Source organism: Cryptomeria japonica, chromosome 4 (assembly GCF_030272615.1).
Source record: "Cryptomeria japonica chromosome 4, Sugi_1.0, whole genome shotgun sequence".
Lineage (NCBI taxonomy): Eukaryota > Viridiplantae > Streptophyta > Pinopsida > Cupressales > Cupressaceae > Cryptomeria > Cryptomeria japonica.
In genome coordinates, this window is record NC_081408.1 from 502,708,457 (window position 1) to 502,722,372 (window position 13,916).

General features: G+C 35.7%; 2 protein-coding genes across 2 annotated transcripts; both read left to right on the top strand.

Moving 5' to 3' along the window:
* Positions 1–5,429: 5,429 nt before the first annotated feature.
* LOC131053460 (uncharacterized) lies at positions 5,430–7,786 on the top strand. Its single transcript, XM_059219230.1, has 2 exons — positions 5,430–5,592; positions 6,777–7,786. The coding sequence occupies exons 1-2, from the start codon at positions 5,430–5,432 to the stop codon at positions 7,784–7,786; spliced, it is 1,173 nt and encodes a 390-aa protein (XP_059075213.1).
* A 27-nt stretch (positions 7,787–7,813) lies between these two features.
* On the top strand, positions 7,814–8,317 carry LOC131053459 (uncharacterized). The gene has a single exon (XM_057988069.1). It carries the CDS (start codon positions 7,814–7,816, stop codon positions 8,315–8,317), a length of 504 nt encoding a protein of 167 aa, XP_057844052.1.
* The last annotated feature ends 5,599 nt before the right edge of the window (positions 8,318–13,916 follow it).

Sequence of the window (13,916 nt, forward strand, 5' to 3'; positions counted from 1 at the left end):
CTAAAATTTCTACCTTGAAATTAGCCTCCTCTATTCCGTACATCTGAAGGGGAAACATCCTGTTCTTGGTCATTTGGACCTTGGCAATCAACCTGTCACTAGGATTTCTATCCAAGATTGTGCAAACATCATTCTTAAAGAGAACTCTATATCCTTTTTCAATTAATTAACCAACACTCATTAGATTGTGTTTTAATCCAGGCACATAATAAACATCAGGAATAAACCTTTTTTCTCCATTTTTAGTCAACACATTTATTACACCTTTCCCCATTACAGATACTACAGTATCATTTCCCAATTTTATTTCAGATTTCACAGAATCATCCAAATTAGAAAATAGTTCTCTATTACCAGTCATGTGGTTACTACAACCACTATCTAAAAACCATACATCCTTAGAACTTTCTTGTGCCACATTGTATGTTACAAATAAACTACCTGAATTATTATCAGATACATCTAAATAATTTGCTCCAGGTTTCTCAAATTATGCTTGTTTCTTTCTAAATTCATTTGCAAAATGACCATATTTCTTACAATAATAACATTGAATATTGGATTTATCAAACCTTTATGATTGTTCTTGAAATTGATTTCTACCTCGTCCTCTATTATTGAAACTATGATTGGACTGATTGGTTCTTTCTCCTTGATCTGTATTCATCTATTCACCTCTGGAATTTGATCTTCCTCTTCCTCTTCCTGGTGAACGCTGTGCTCTAAAAGCATTCTCAAAAGAGCTATTATTGTTTCTATTCAATCTTGATTCATGTGTTAATAAAGAACCCATTAACTCATCTACTGATAATTGTGACAAATCTTTTGATTATTCAATTGCTACAACTATAGAGTCAAATTTAGTAGGCAAGCTCCTGAGAATTTTTTCAATCACCTTTTGATCTTTTAATTCTTCTCCATTAGATCTAATTTGATTCACAACATTCAATACTTGATTCATAAATTGGTCTACAGACTCAAATTCTTTCATTTGCAAATTTTCAAAATTTCTCCTAAGAGATTGTAATTTAGCCACTTTCACCTTTGCATTACCTTGATAGGATATCTCTAGAGTCTCCTATGTTGTCTTGGATCTTGTTGCTATCGAAACCTTAGGAAAGAGTGACTCATCCATTGCTTGTTGAATTAAAAATAGGGCTTTTGCATCCTTTTTTCTATTATATTTAAGTTGATCTTTTTCTGCTTGTTGTAATATCTGATAAGCTGCATCATCCTGTGGTTCTGCAAAACCTTTCTCTACCAAATCCCAAATATCTTGTGAGCAAAACAAAGTCTTCATTTTAATTGCCCAAAACTCATAATTCTTACCATTGAAGATTGGAATTTGAGGCTGAATTTGAGTATTATTTGTTTCCATGACTTGCTACAGCAATCTCCTTTCTCTATCATAAAATTCTGCACCAAAAAATAACTCCTTGTCAGAGGTGAATACACTCCACTGATTAGGAGTTTTAAAACTAACAGTTTTTATGGTGCATGGTGATCATTACAGATTGCTAACTAAACTCACTCTTAACTTGCATGCATGCTAATTATCTAGTAGCCTATGCATGAGTTTCTTGCGCGACATTGCATGTTCGGTGCATGTAAATGAACTAACTGTAGACGCATGGTAGAACTGATGGTGGCAGACTGAAGTTTGCGATAGGGAGAAATTAAATGCATTCCAACACTCCCCTTTAATTTCGACCTCAAATGCTACTGCATGTAAAATTCCTTGACTGCTCTATTTTTCTGTCAAATTCCTTTTCCTTAGACTTTATCAAACTAACTCTTTCTTGATGGCTTCAAACCAACTCTAAATCTGCTGATTTTAATAATGAATTCTTAATAATAATGCCATTCATTTGGCTTCTCCCACTACTACGCCAATCCTTCAAACCTTCAAACTTCAAATTTGAATCTTCTTGCAAACTCACTATTTGTAGATGTCTTGCTAGACATTCCTTTCCTTTGATGATTCCTCTCATTCACATATGAACTTTTATACTTAAACAAATTTTTGATCATATCTATAACTATTTGCCAACTTGATCCATAACTCCATCCACAATCTATCTTCATACAACCTCTCATAGATTCTTTATTTGATTCTCTATTCCAAAACATCTTTTCACAGTGATTTCTTAATCCACATAGGGTACACGGATGTAAATCCCAACATTTTTCTTTCATATGCCCTTTCCTATTACAATGTGAACAATGCTTACTTTGCATTCTTTCTGCTGATTTGCTTGAACCTGAAATACTAGCCACTTCTGAGCTATCTTTCTTATCATATCCGAGACCTTCATGCTTTTGTCTCATAATAGGCTGAATGGGCTCTTGAATTCCTTGCCCATGCTTTCCTAGTCCTTTTCCTTCATAACCCATTTTCTGCATCATCTTCCAACCAATATTATTTTCAGAATAACCTTTGTTTTTAATACAACAACCTGCACGTGTGCATGCAAACACATCCTTACATTTAACTTGACAATCTTCACCTGCAAAAACTTTTGGTACATCATCCATATCAATCAAAGGACACAAATCACTTGTATCACATGTAGCATCATAAAAAAGAGGCTTCAGCCTTAGACTATCATTTTCTTTTACCAACAACTTTAACTGTTCTTCTAGATCTTCATTCTCCTTCTTGATTTCATCAAACAATTTTAATTTTGTTTCTAGATCTTCATTCTTCTTCTTAACCTTCTGCAATTCTTTTTCAAGCTTCTCAATTTCAAACAAATACTCACATCTTTCTTTTCCAAATTCCTTTAAATTTGCTATCAACTGTGAATTACATTTTTTTAATTTCACCAATTCATCTTTCAAACAATCTTTTTTCACATACCAATGTTTCATTCTCTTTCTTTATTCTTTTACCAGACTTTCCCATTGAGACAAAATAAAATTTAACTCACCTTTTATAGAATCACACCTTTCTACGAATTTGACAGTTTTATTGACTATATTCTCCACCTCTTCAATCTTCTGATTCAAAATCTTCACCTCTAAATAGGCGATATCTACTGCTTTTAGGAACAATTCTTTTTTCTTCAACTATGACTTAGATCTTAGCTTCTTTGGCTCCCTCTTTCAATTTTCTATAAACTCCTTCAGACTTGACTTGCAACACATTCTAGATCATGATTTCTTGTTATGACAGAATGGGCCAATTCTTTGGCAACTTCTTTTCCAACAACGCAAACATTTTTTTTTTTATCATTTATCAGACAGACAAACATTCCCAAACAATATGAAAACAGAGGAATGAAAAATAACAAAATAATATAAACAAATAGCTCAAAGTATGCTACAACATACAAAACCAAATCTTTTATTTATTCATTCTTAAATGCATTACAACTCCTCTTTTATTTATAGAGGATTCATCGATTCTTCTGAAATATCTAACTATTACTTAGCCAATGCATGAGCGGTGGAAGGGAAGATTAATCCACCGATTGACATACAAAAGTAACAGTTTGAACTGTGGAAACTGTGCATGCATGGAGGTTAGAGATCTCAGCTGCATGCATGGAGCAGACGTCGTAAGATCAATTTATTAATTATACCAAATCTTCAGTTTGACTGCTTGCATGGAGGATCTAAACGTTTGCATGGAGGATTTGCTTGCATGTAGACGGTGGCAAGAGAAATTATTCCTTCTAACATTCTCCCTTAATTTTGACTGCTAACTCTGGTTGCATTCTTAGTCTCTTTCACTCATGCTGCTGCATTGAAAAACTTCTAAATCTAGAGATCGAACCTAGGAAATCCCGTGCTACTATTGGGATGATCTTACCACGAACTCTGGCCCTCTTGGTAACCAGTCCATCGTAGGTTTAGGTATGATTCACTTTTATCAACACCTCCCTTAAATTCACACTGCATATGCTTGCTCGGGAATCTTACTATCAAAGGCCTTATTGACCTCAAACATTGCTTTCATACAGAAACATAATGCTCTTTTTTAAGTCTTCAACTTTAGCTACAACTTGAGTAGTGCTTTCCCCCTTAATCTACAGCTTCACCATGACCAAATCTTACACCAATCCCCTTTTCTTATAAATTTCTAAAAACTCAACTTTACTGCTTTTCGACTCCCCCTTAACACTTAATCATTAAAAAAACAGTGATCTTACTCATGCACGATACTTTGGTCTCTGACTCTTACTCATGCACGATACTTTGGTCTTTGGCTCCTTCAATTTTCTTCTTCACCAATAAGTGATTCCACACTTCTTCATTAATTCTGATCAACGGCTACACAAACTGACGATGATCTCCTAATTTCTTTTCAGGTAGTGGGCTCCTTCTGAGTGCTACAACAATTCACACCAAGCTTTTTCTCTCATGGTTCTGGGCCCTCCCCTAAGGGAGATAAGCCCAGACCAACTCTAGAACACCCAACTCTGATACCAATTTGAATTTACCAGACTTTCCCATTGAGACAAAATAAAATTTAACTCACCTTTTATAGAATCACACCTTTCTACGAATTTGACAGTTTTATTGACTATATTCTCCACCTCTTCAATCTTCTGATTCAAAATCTTCACCTCTAAATAGGCGATTCCTACTGCTTTTAGGAACAATTCTTTTTTCTTCAACTATGACTTAGAGCTTAGCTTCTTTGGCTCCCCCTTTCAATTTTCTATAAACTCCTTCAGACTTGACTTGCAACACATTCTAGATTATGATTTCTAGCTATGACAGAATGGGCCAATTCTTTGGCAACTTCTTTTCCAACAACACAAATTTTTTTTTTTTTATCATTTCTTAGACAGACAAACATTCCCAAACATCATTAAAAAAGAATGACACTCATTGACCTCTGACCATGAGTTTCCAAACTGCTGACCTTTTTTTTTAATTCTTCGGTAGCGATAGTAATTCCTTTTAACACTGCAATTTCTTCTCTCCTTTAACACTGCAATTTCTTCTTGAACTAGCTACAACCAGCTTGTGCAAAAACACCATCGAACTAATCTGATATCCCTAGATCATCCTGCTCTGATACCAATTTGAAGGAATCTGGAAAAGAAAGATGTGAGTATTTGTTTGAAATTGAGAAGCTTGAAAAAGAACTGCAGAAGGTTAAAAAGAAGAATGAAGATCTAGAAACAGAATTAAAATTGTTTGATGAAATCAAGAAGGAGAATGAAGATCTAGAAGAACAGTTAAAGTTGTTGGTAAAAGAAAATGATAGTCTAAGGCTGAAGCCTCTTTTTCATGATGCTACATGTGATACAAGTGATTTGTGTCCTTTGGTTGATATGGATGATGTACCAAAAGTTTTTGTAGGTGAAGATTGTCAAGTTGAATGTAAGGATGTGTTTGCATGCACACGTGTAGGTTGTTGTATTAAAAACAAAGGTTATTCTGAAAAAAATATTGGTTGGAAGATGATGCAGAAAATGGGTTATGAAGGAAAAGGATTAGGAAAGCATGGGCAAAGAATTCAAGAGCCCATTCAGCCTATTATGAAACCAAAGCATGAAGGTCTCGGATATGATAAGAAAGATAGCTCAGAAGTGGCTAGTATTTCAGGTTCGAGCAAATCAACAGAAAGAATACAAAGTAAGCACTTTTCACATTGTAATAGGAAAGGGCATATGAAAGAAAAATGTTGGGATTTACATCCGTGTACCCTATGTGGGTTAAGAAATCACTATGAAAAGATGTGTTGGAATAGAGAATCAAATAAAGAATCTATAAGAGGTTGTATGAAGATAGATTGTGGATGGAGTTATGGATCAAGTTGGCAAACAGTTACAGATATGATTAAAAATTTGTTTAAGTATAAAAGTTCATATGTAAATGAGAGGAATCATCAAAGGAAAGGAATGTCTAGCAAGACATCTACAAATAGTGAGTTTGCAAGAAGATTTAAATTTGAAGTTTGAAGGTTTGAAGGACTGGCACAGCAATGGGAGAAGCCAAATGAATGGCACTATTATTAAGAATTCATTATTAAAATCAGCAGATTTAGAGTTGGTTTGAAGCCATCAAGAAAGAGTTAGTTTGATTGAGAAAGTCTGAGGAAAAGGAATTTGATAGAAAAATAGAGCAGTGAAGGAATTTTACATGCATTAGCATTTGAGGTCGAAATTAAAGGGGAGTGTTGGAATGCATTTAATTTCTCCCTATCGCAAACTTCAGTCTGCCACCGTCAGTTCTACCATGCATCTGCAGTTAGTTTATTTACATGCACCAAACATGCAAAGTCGCGCAGGAAACTCATGCATAGACTACTAGATAATTAGCATGCATGCAAGTTAAGAGTGAGTTTAGTTAGCAATCTATAATGATCACCATGCACCGTAAAAAATGTTAGTTTTAAATCTCCTAATTAGTGGAGTGTATTTCCTATAAATAAATGATATTGTAATTGTTTTTCAACGTATGATGAATAAAAAAAAGAAATCTGTTTTCTGTGTTGTAGCATTTTATTTGTGTGTGTGTTATATTTGTTGTTCGATTCCTTCAGTGATGAGGCAAGTATATATGGATTTGTCAATGCCGCAGACAATTGAGGGAGGAGTGCTCTTCATTGGGCTTCACACATAGGAAACACACCTATCTTGGAACTGTTGCTTGATAGTGGAACTTCAGTGATTCGTCAAGACAAAAATAGTATGACAGACCTGCACTGTGCATTTGAAAAAGGGATTGGTAAAGTTAAAAATGTGGTGGAGGAGATGCGCAAGCTTTGCTAAGCAGTTGTAATAAGCAAAGTATATATGAATTTGTTAATGCCGCAGATAATAGACGGAGGACTGCTCTTCACCTCGCTTCATTGAAAGGAAGCACACATATTTGTCAACTGCTTGTTGATTGCGGTGTTTCATTGACTGCTAAAGACATAAATGGTAAGACAGCCCTGCACTATGCATTCGAAGGACGGACTGATAAAGTGATAGATGTTGGTATCGAGATTGCACAAACTTTGCTAAGTAGGTGTGACAAGAAAAGTGTATATGAGTTTGTAAATGCCGTGGATGAGAGCGGAAAGACTGCTCTTCATAGTGCTTCAGAGAATGGAAAGGCAGTTATCTGTGAACTGCTTGTTGATCGTGGTGCTTCAGTAAATGCTCAAGACAAAGATGGTATGACCACCCTGCACTATGCATTTGAAGGAGGGATTGATAAAGATATAGATGTGGCTACAGAAACTGCACAAGCTTTGCTAGGCAAGTGTCCCGTTGAAAGTATTTATGAATTTGTTAATGCTACAGATGTGAGATGGAGGACTGCTCTCCACAGAGCTTCAGAGAAAGGAAATGCATGTATCTGTGAACTGCTGCTTGGTAGTGGTGCTTTAGCGACCGCTCAAGACGAAAAGGGTATGACAGCCCTGCACTATGCATTTGAAGGAGGTTTTGATAAAGATATAGATGTTGGGATAGATATTGCAGGAACTTTGCTACACAGTTGTAATGAGAAAAGTCTATATGAATTTGTCAATGCAGTAGATAAGAGAGGGAGGACTGCTCTTCACAGTGCTTCAGAGAAAGGAAACGCATGCATTTGTGGACTGCTTGTTGATCACGGTGCTTCAGTGATGGCTCAAGACGAAAGGAATATGACACCCCTGCACTACGCACTTGATGGAAGGTTTGATGAAGTCATAGACGCACTACTGAAAAGTTCGCGTGCTACTAAATCACTTAATTTGAAAGACAATAGAGGGTACACACCTTTAGGTGTAGCTCTTACCAATATGGATCATAAGTCAACAGTGAAGTTGTTATTACAATCAAAAGAGCCCTAAGCTGATTTAGGTAAAGCTCTTACCAACATGAATTATGAGACAACGGCGAAATTGATATTGAAGCCAGAAGAGCCAAAAGCTTATTTGGATATAGCTCTTCCCCAAATGGATTATGTGTCAACAGCAAAGTTGCTATCAAAGTTAAAAAAGCTAGAAGCTTATTTTAATAAAGTGGATCAGGAACAACTCCTACGCAACTCTCTAATTCTTGGTTCTGTAAATATCGTCCATAAGCTGTTTAAAAAGGGAATAAAGCAGCTAGCTGTCGATGAAGATGGGAAAACAACTTTGCATTTGGCCGCTATGTGCGATGATCAAAAGAAAGCAATTAAAATTATTTATGTCATAATAGGCGAAATTTTTTCTCTGGATGTTAAAACAATGATCGCCAAGCGCGACAAAGCATATAGGACTGTACTCCATGACGCGGCTTTGAAAGGACATAAGGAGCTTTGCCTAGGCCTTCTTAACATTAATTCTGATCTAATATATGCCAAAGATAGAGACGGTCGAAACCCATTATACTGTTGATAACTGATGCAGCTCTAGCATGCAGTTAGATCAATTTAGTTAATATTTTTTTTGTTTATTCATGCAAATAAAGCATGTACTCCAGCATGCATTAATCCTTAGAACTATTTTTAGTTTTGTTTTTTGCATGAGTTTGTTTTTAGTAAATAAAGCATGTTGTGCATGCACTTATTGTATTCTTAATTTAGGGAGTAGTTTGTTTTTTTATTTTGAGAGTCTTAGTAGCTTTCCATGCAATGCTAGGAATATATTTAGAACTGTAGTTATTATTAATTCTTCTAGGCTGCAAATTCTTTATATATACAACCTCTATGTAATTTTTTAATTAAGCTTCAATAAATAAATTGGTGTGTGCAATTCCAAAAAATAGGGCACTATGTTTTTTATTCTGAATTGTGATTTCTTTTTGCAATTTATTCTTTTTGCTGTTATTGTTTGCTAATTAGCTGGTTCAGAGAGGATAGGCCAGGTTCAAAATTCTACAAGTGGTATTAGAGCAAGTAAAATTGTTTTGGGTTAAAGTTTTATTGTTGGAATTTTGCCAAAGTTAATCATGTCAAATTCTAACCATATGCCAATTCCAGAATTTGATGGGAATGATTATGATTATTGGTGCATTAAGATGTTGACCTTTTTTATTGGAAAAGATTTGTGGGAGATAATTGAATTAGGTTATGAGGAGCCAGCTGATTGGAACGCCCTTACAACCAATGAAAGAACAACAAGAAAGGAAGCAAGGAAAAAGAATGCTCAAGATTTGTTTCACATTCAGATAGCTCTTGATAAGAGCTTATTTCCAAGAATATCAGGAGCAACAACTGCCAAAGATGCTTGGAAGACTCTACAAGAAGCTTACTAGGGTAGTGATCAAGTTAAAGTGGTCAAGCTTTAGACATTGAAGCGAGAGTTCAAAAATTTGAAGATGCAAGAAGTTGAAAGTATAAGTGATTATTGTGTCATTGTCAAAGATGTGGTCAATAAAATGGCTACACATGGGGAAATTGTAAGCAATGAAGTTTTGATGAAAATGGTGTTGAGATCTTTGACACCCAGATGGAATCATGTAGCAATAATCATAGAAGAAAGCAAGGATTTGACAAAACTACAGTTTGATCAACTGGTTGGATCCCTGATGTCTCATGAAGAAAGATTGAAAGATTCTTTTGAAGGTGTAGAGAAAGCGTTTTCCTCTAAATTGCTAATATCAAAAAATAAACATGCAAGCAGCAGTAGTGCCCAAATCAATCAAGGCCAAGGTAAAGGGCAAAGCCAAAATTCTTCAAGAGGAAGAGGAAGAGGTGGCTCAAGAGGAAGAGGTGGTTCCAGAGGAAGAGGTAGAGGTAGATTTGATAAGAGAAATGTTCAATGTTACCATTGTAACAGGTATTGCCACTTTGAAAGAGAATGCAGATTCTAAGAAGGTCAAAGTGCTAACTATACTCAAGAAAGTAGTGAGAATCCTCCTGATCACTTATTTTTATCTTATGCAAAGGGTGAAAATAATAGTAAAGATGTTTGGTACCTAGATTCTGGATGCTTTAACCGTATGACAGGGAATGAAAAGTTGTTCTCAACAAAGGATGGAAGTTTCAAATCCAAGATCTAGCTTGGTGATGATAAATCATTGGAGGTTGTTGCCAAAGGAGCTATGGAGGTCCAAACAAAATAAGGTATAAAGAGTATTCATGATATTTATTATACTCCACAATTGAAGCACAATTTGTTAAGTGTTGAGCAACTATGTGAGAAAAATTATAAAGTTGTCTTTGAGAATAAAACATGTACTATCTATGATAAGAATAAGGGTAATAGGGTGATCATTGTTGTTCCTATGACAAGAAATAGGATGTTCCCCTTGAGGTTTGGTGAACATAACAACAGTTTGGCAAATATGGCTTATGAGGATTTAAGTTGGTTATGGCATCTTAGGTATGGGCATTTAAATTTTCATAGTTTGAAATTTCTAACCTCACATGCATTAGTTTCTGGTTTGCCCAAGGTTGAGGAATACAAGAAGGTTTGTGAAGGTTGTGCTAAAGGAAAGCATGCAAGAGAAAATTTTCCAAAGGGCAATGCATGGAGGGCTCATCACCCACTTCAGCTTGTTCATTCAGATGTATGTGATTTTATGTAGACAAAGAGTTTGGGTAAGTCATCATATTTCATCACTTTTATTGATGATTACTCACGGAATTGTTGGGTATATTTTTTGAAGGCCAAAGATGAAGCCTTGGATACATTCAAGAAGTTTAAAGCCCTTGTGGAAAATGAGAAAGGGTGCAAGATCAAATGTTTAAGGACTAATCGTGGAGGAGAGTTTTGCTCAAAGGTTTTCCAAAGTTATTGTAATTTTAATGGCATCAAGAGGCAACTTACTACTGCATACACACCTCAACAAAATGGGGTAGCTGAAAGAAAGAATCGTACTGTGGTTGAAATGGCAAGGTGCATGTTACAAACCAAGGGATTGAGCAATTCTTATTGGGGAGATGCAGTTGCTACAACAGTGTACATCCTCAACTGTAGCCCCACCAGTGCACTAGAAAAGATGACTCCTTATGAAGCTTGGTATGGTAAAAGGCCTAATGTTAATCATTTATAAGTTTTTGGTTGTTTGGCTTATGTGCATGTACCTGATCAGAATAGACAGAAGTTAGATGCAAAGAGTGAGTCATGTATTTTGCAAAGAGTGAGTCATGTATTTTTATTGGGTATAGTGAGAAATGCAAGGCTTATAGATTGTATAATCCCCTCACTAACAAGCTTATTGTCTCAAGAGATGTGATTTTTGATGAAGGGGGAGTTTATGGTCATCAAAACGACCATGTTGAGAAGCCAAAATCTATTTTGAATGATGATATAATTGTTGATATTGATCATGAGCAGCCAACTAATGTTTCTGTATCTAGTGGTTTAACTCCACCAAGCAACCCTTCATCAAGTTCTTCAGTACCAAGTTCAAGTCTAGCTTTTTCTCCAAGTTCTACAAGGAAGGTAAGGAGATTGAGTGATATCTAACAGAGGAGTGGAAATCAAGTACATGAAGAAAACCCAATAGGTGAGACAGTGAATTTTGCTTTATTAGCCAAGGCTGATTTTGAACCATCATATTTTGAAGATGCATGTACTAATGAGGTTTGGGTGAAAGCCATGGAAGAAGAGATGGATTCCATTCACAGGAATGGCACTTGGGAGTTAACAAAACTTCCACATGACAAAAAAAGGATTGGCACCAAATGGGTCTACAAGACCATGTTTAATAATGATGGGAGTGTTGAAAGACACAAGGCAAGATTAGTTGCTAAAGGCTTCACACATAAGTATGGAATTGATTATGAAGAGACATTTGCACCAGTAGCAAGACAAGAGACCATAAGAATGTTGATTTCATTAGCAGCTCAAAAGAAGTGGAGCATACATCATATGGACGTGAAAAGTGCCTTCTTGAATGGGTACTTAGAAGAGGAAGTATATGTGGAGCAGCCACAAGGTTTTGAAGTGGAAGGAAAAGGTAATTATGTCTACAAGTTGAATAAGGCTTTGTATGGCCTCAAGCAAGCACCAAGAGCGTGGTATGCCAGGATTGATAGATACTTTTAGGAGAATGGCTTCCAGAGAAGTAAGAGTGATCCTACCCTTTACTACAAACAAGAAGGTACTGATATTCTCATCATAAGTTTGTATGTTGATGATCTTTTGTATATGGGTAGTAGTTCTAAGATGAAAGATGAATTCAAAGCTGCTATGATGAAAGAATTTGAGATGAAAGATCTTGTTCTGATGAAATATTTTTTAGGAATGAAGGTTTATCAAAGTAAGGATGAGATTTTCATTTGTCAAACAAAGTATGCACAGGATATGCTGAAGAAATTGAATATGACTGATTGTAACCCTGCCTCCACTCCAAGTGCTCATGGAGTTTTGTTATGTAGAGATGATGGTGCTGATTTAGTTGATGAGACAACTTACAGAAGTATTGTGGGGAGCTTGATGTTTCTAATCCACACGAGGCCTGATATTGCCTATTCAGTTTCACTTGTTTCAAGGTATATGACAAATCCATCTGAAATACATATGAAGGCAGCCAAGAGGATTGTGAGGTATGTGAAAGGGAATTTAATTTTTGGTATTCATTACTACTCTTCTGAAAAGTTCAATCTTGTAGGATTTAGTGATTTAGATTGGGGAGGTAGTATGGATGACCGTAAATCTACAACTGGAAATTGTTTTTCTTTTGGTTCTGGATTAATTACTTGGAGCTCCAAAAAAAAAAGTATTGTTGCCCTCTCATCTACAAAAACAGAGTATGTTGCAATTACCTCAGCAGGTACACAAGCTCTTTGGCTCAGAAAAGTTTTGGAAGAAATTGGAGAAAAACAAATTTAGCCTACAGAAATTTATTGTGACAATGTGAGTGCCATCAAGTTTGCTAAGAATCCGGTTCATCACAGCAGAACAAAGCATTCTGATTTGAAATATCACTTCATACGAGATTTGGTGCAGAAGAAGGATGTTGAATTGAAGCACATCAACACTCAGGATCAGCTAGCAGATATATTCACCAAAGCGGTTGCGGAAGCTCAGTTTATAGCACTACGAGATAAGATTGTGAGCCCTATCAGCATCAAGGGGGAGTATGTTGATAATTGATGCTGCTCTAGCATGCAACTAGATTAATTTAGTTAATAGTTTTTTTGTTTATTCATGCAAATAAAGCATGTACTCTAGCATGCATTAATCCTTAGGACTATTTTTAGTTTTGTTTTTTGCATGAGTTTTTTTAGTAAATAAAGCATGTTGTGCATGCACTTATTGTATTCTTAATTTAGGGAGTAGTTTGTTTTTTTAGTTTGAGAGCCTTAGTAGCTTTCCATGCAATGCTAGGAATATATTTGGAACTGCAGTTATTATTAATTCTTTTAGGCTGCAAATTCTTTATATATACAGCCTCTATGTAATTTTTTAATTAAGCTTCAATAAAGAAATTGGTGTGTGCAATTCCAAATAACAGGGCACTTTGTTTTTTATTCTGAATTGTGATTTCTTTTTGCAATTTATTCTTTTTGATGTTATTGTTTGCTAATCAACTGGTTCAGAGAGGATAGGTCAGGTTCAAAATTCTACATTATTTACTACCCTTCGAGGTGAACCAAAATTTTACTCAACCTCATTTCAAAAGAGTTTTAAGTATTTTTTTTTAAAGAGCTATATTTTCTTCGCCTCTCATTGTCATTGGCAGTTGCAAAGCAATGCCTCGCGGCCAAAAGCAGATCTTTTAGTAGAGGAAAACGTGCCCGTAGTTTTAACTGTTCAGTATAATGCATGGAAGTATAGGAACAATACAGAAGCTTTGGCAGGTATAGGAGTTTAGATTACCAAAGAGTTGGAAGGAATCATGACGCAAGCTCAATGGCTCAACACCTATTGGCGGAATACATGGAAAAAGAAGAAATATACTCTATGGATTGAAATTTTCTTTCCCTCTCTCCTCGCACTGGTTCTGGCAAGTTCCTTTACTTGGATTGCATGGGTGGTGTTCGATAGTGACAAGTTAAAGGAATGGGGAAAAGCAAAATATGCATGGCCTCCAACAGCCCTA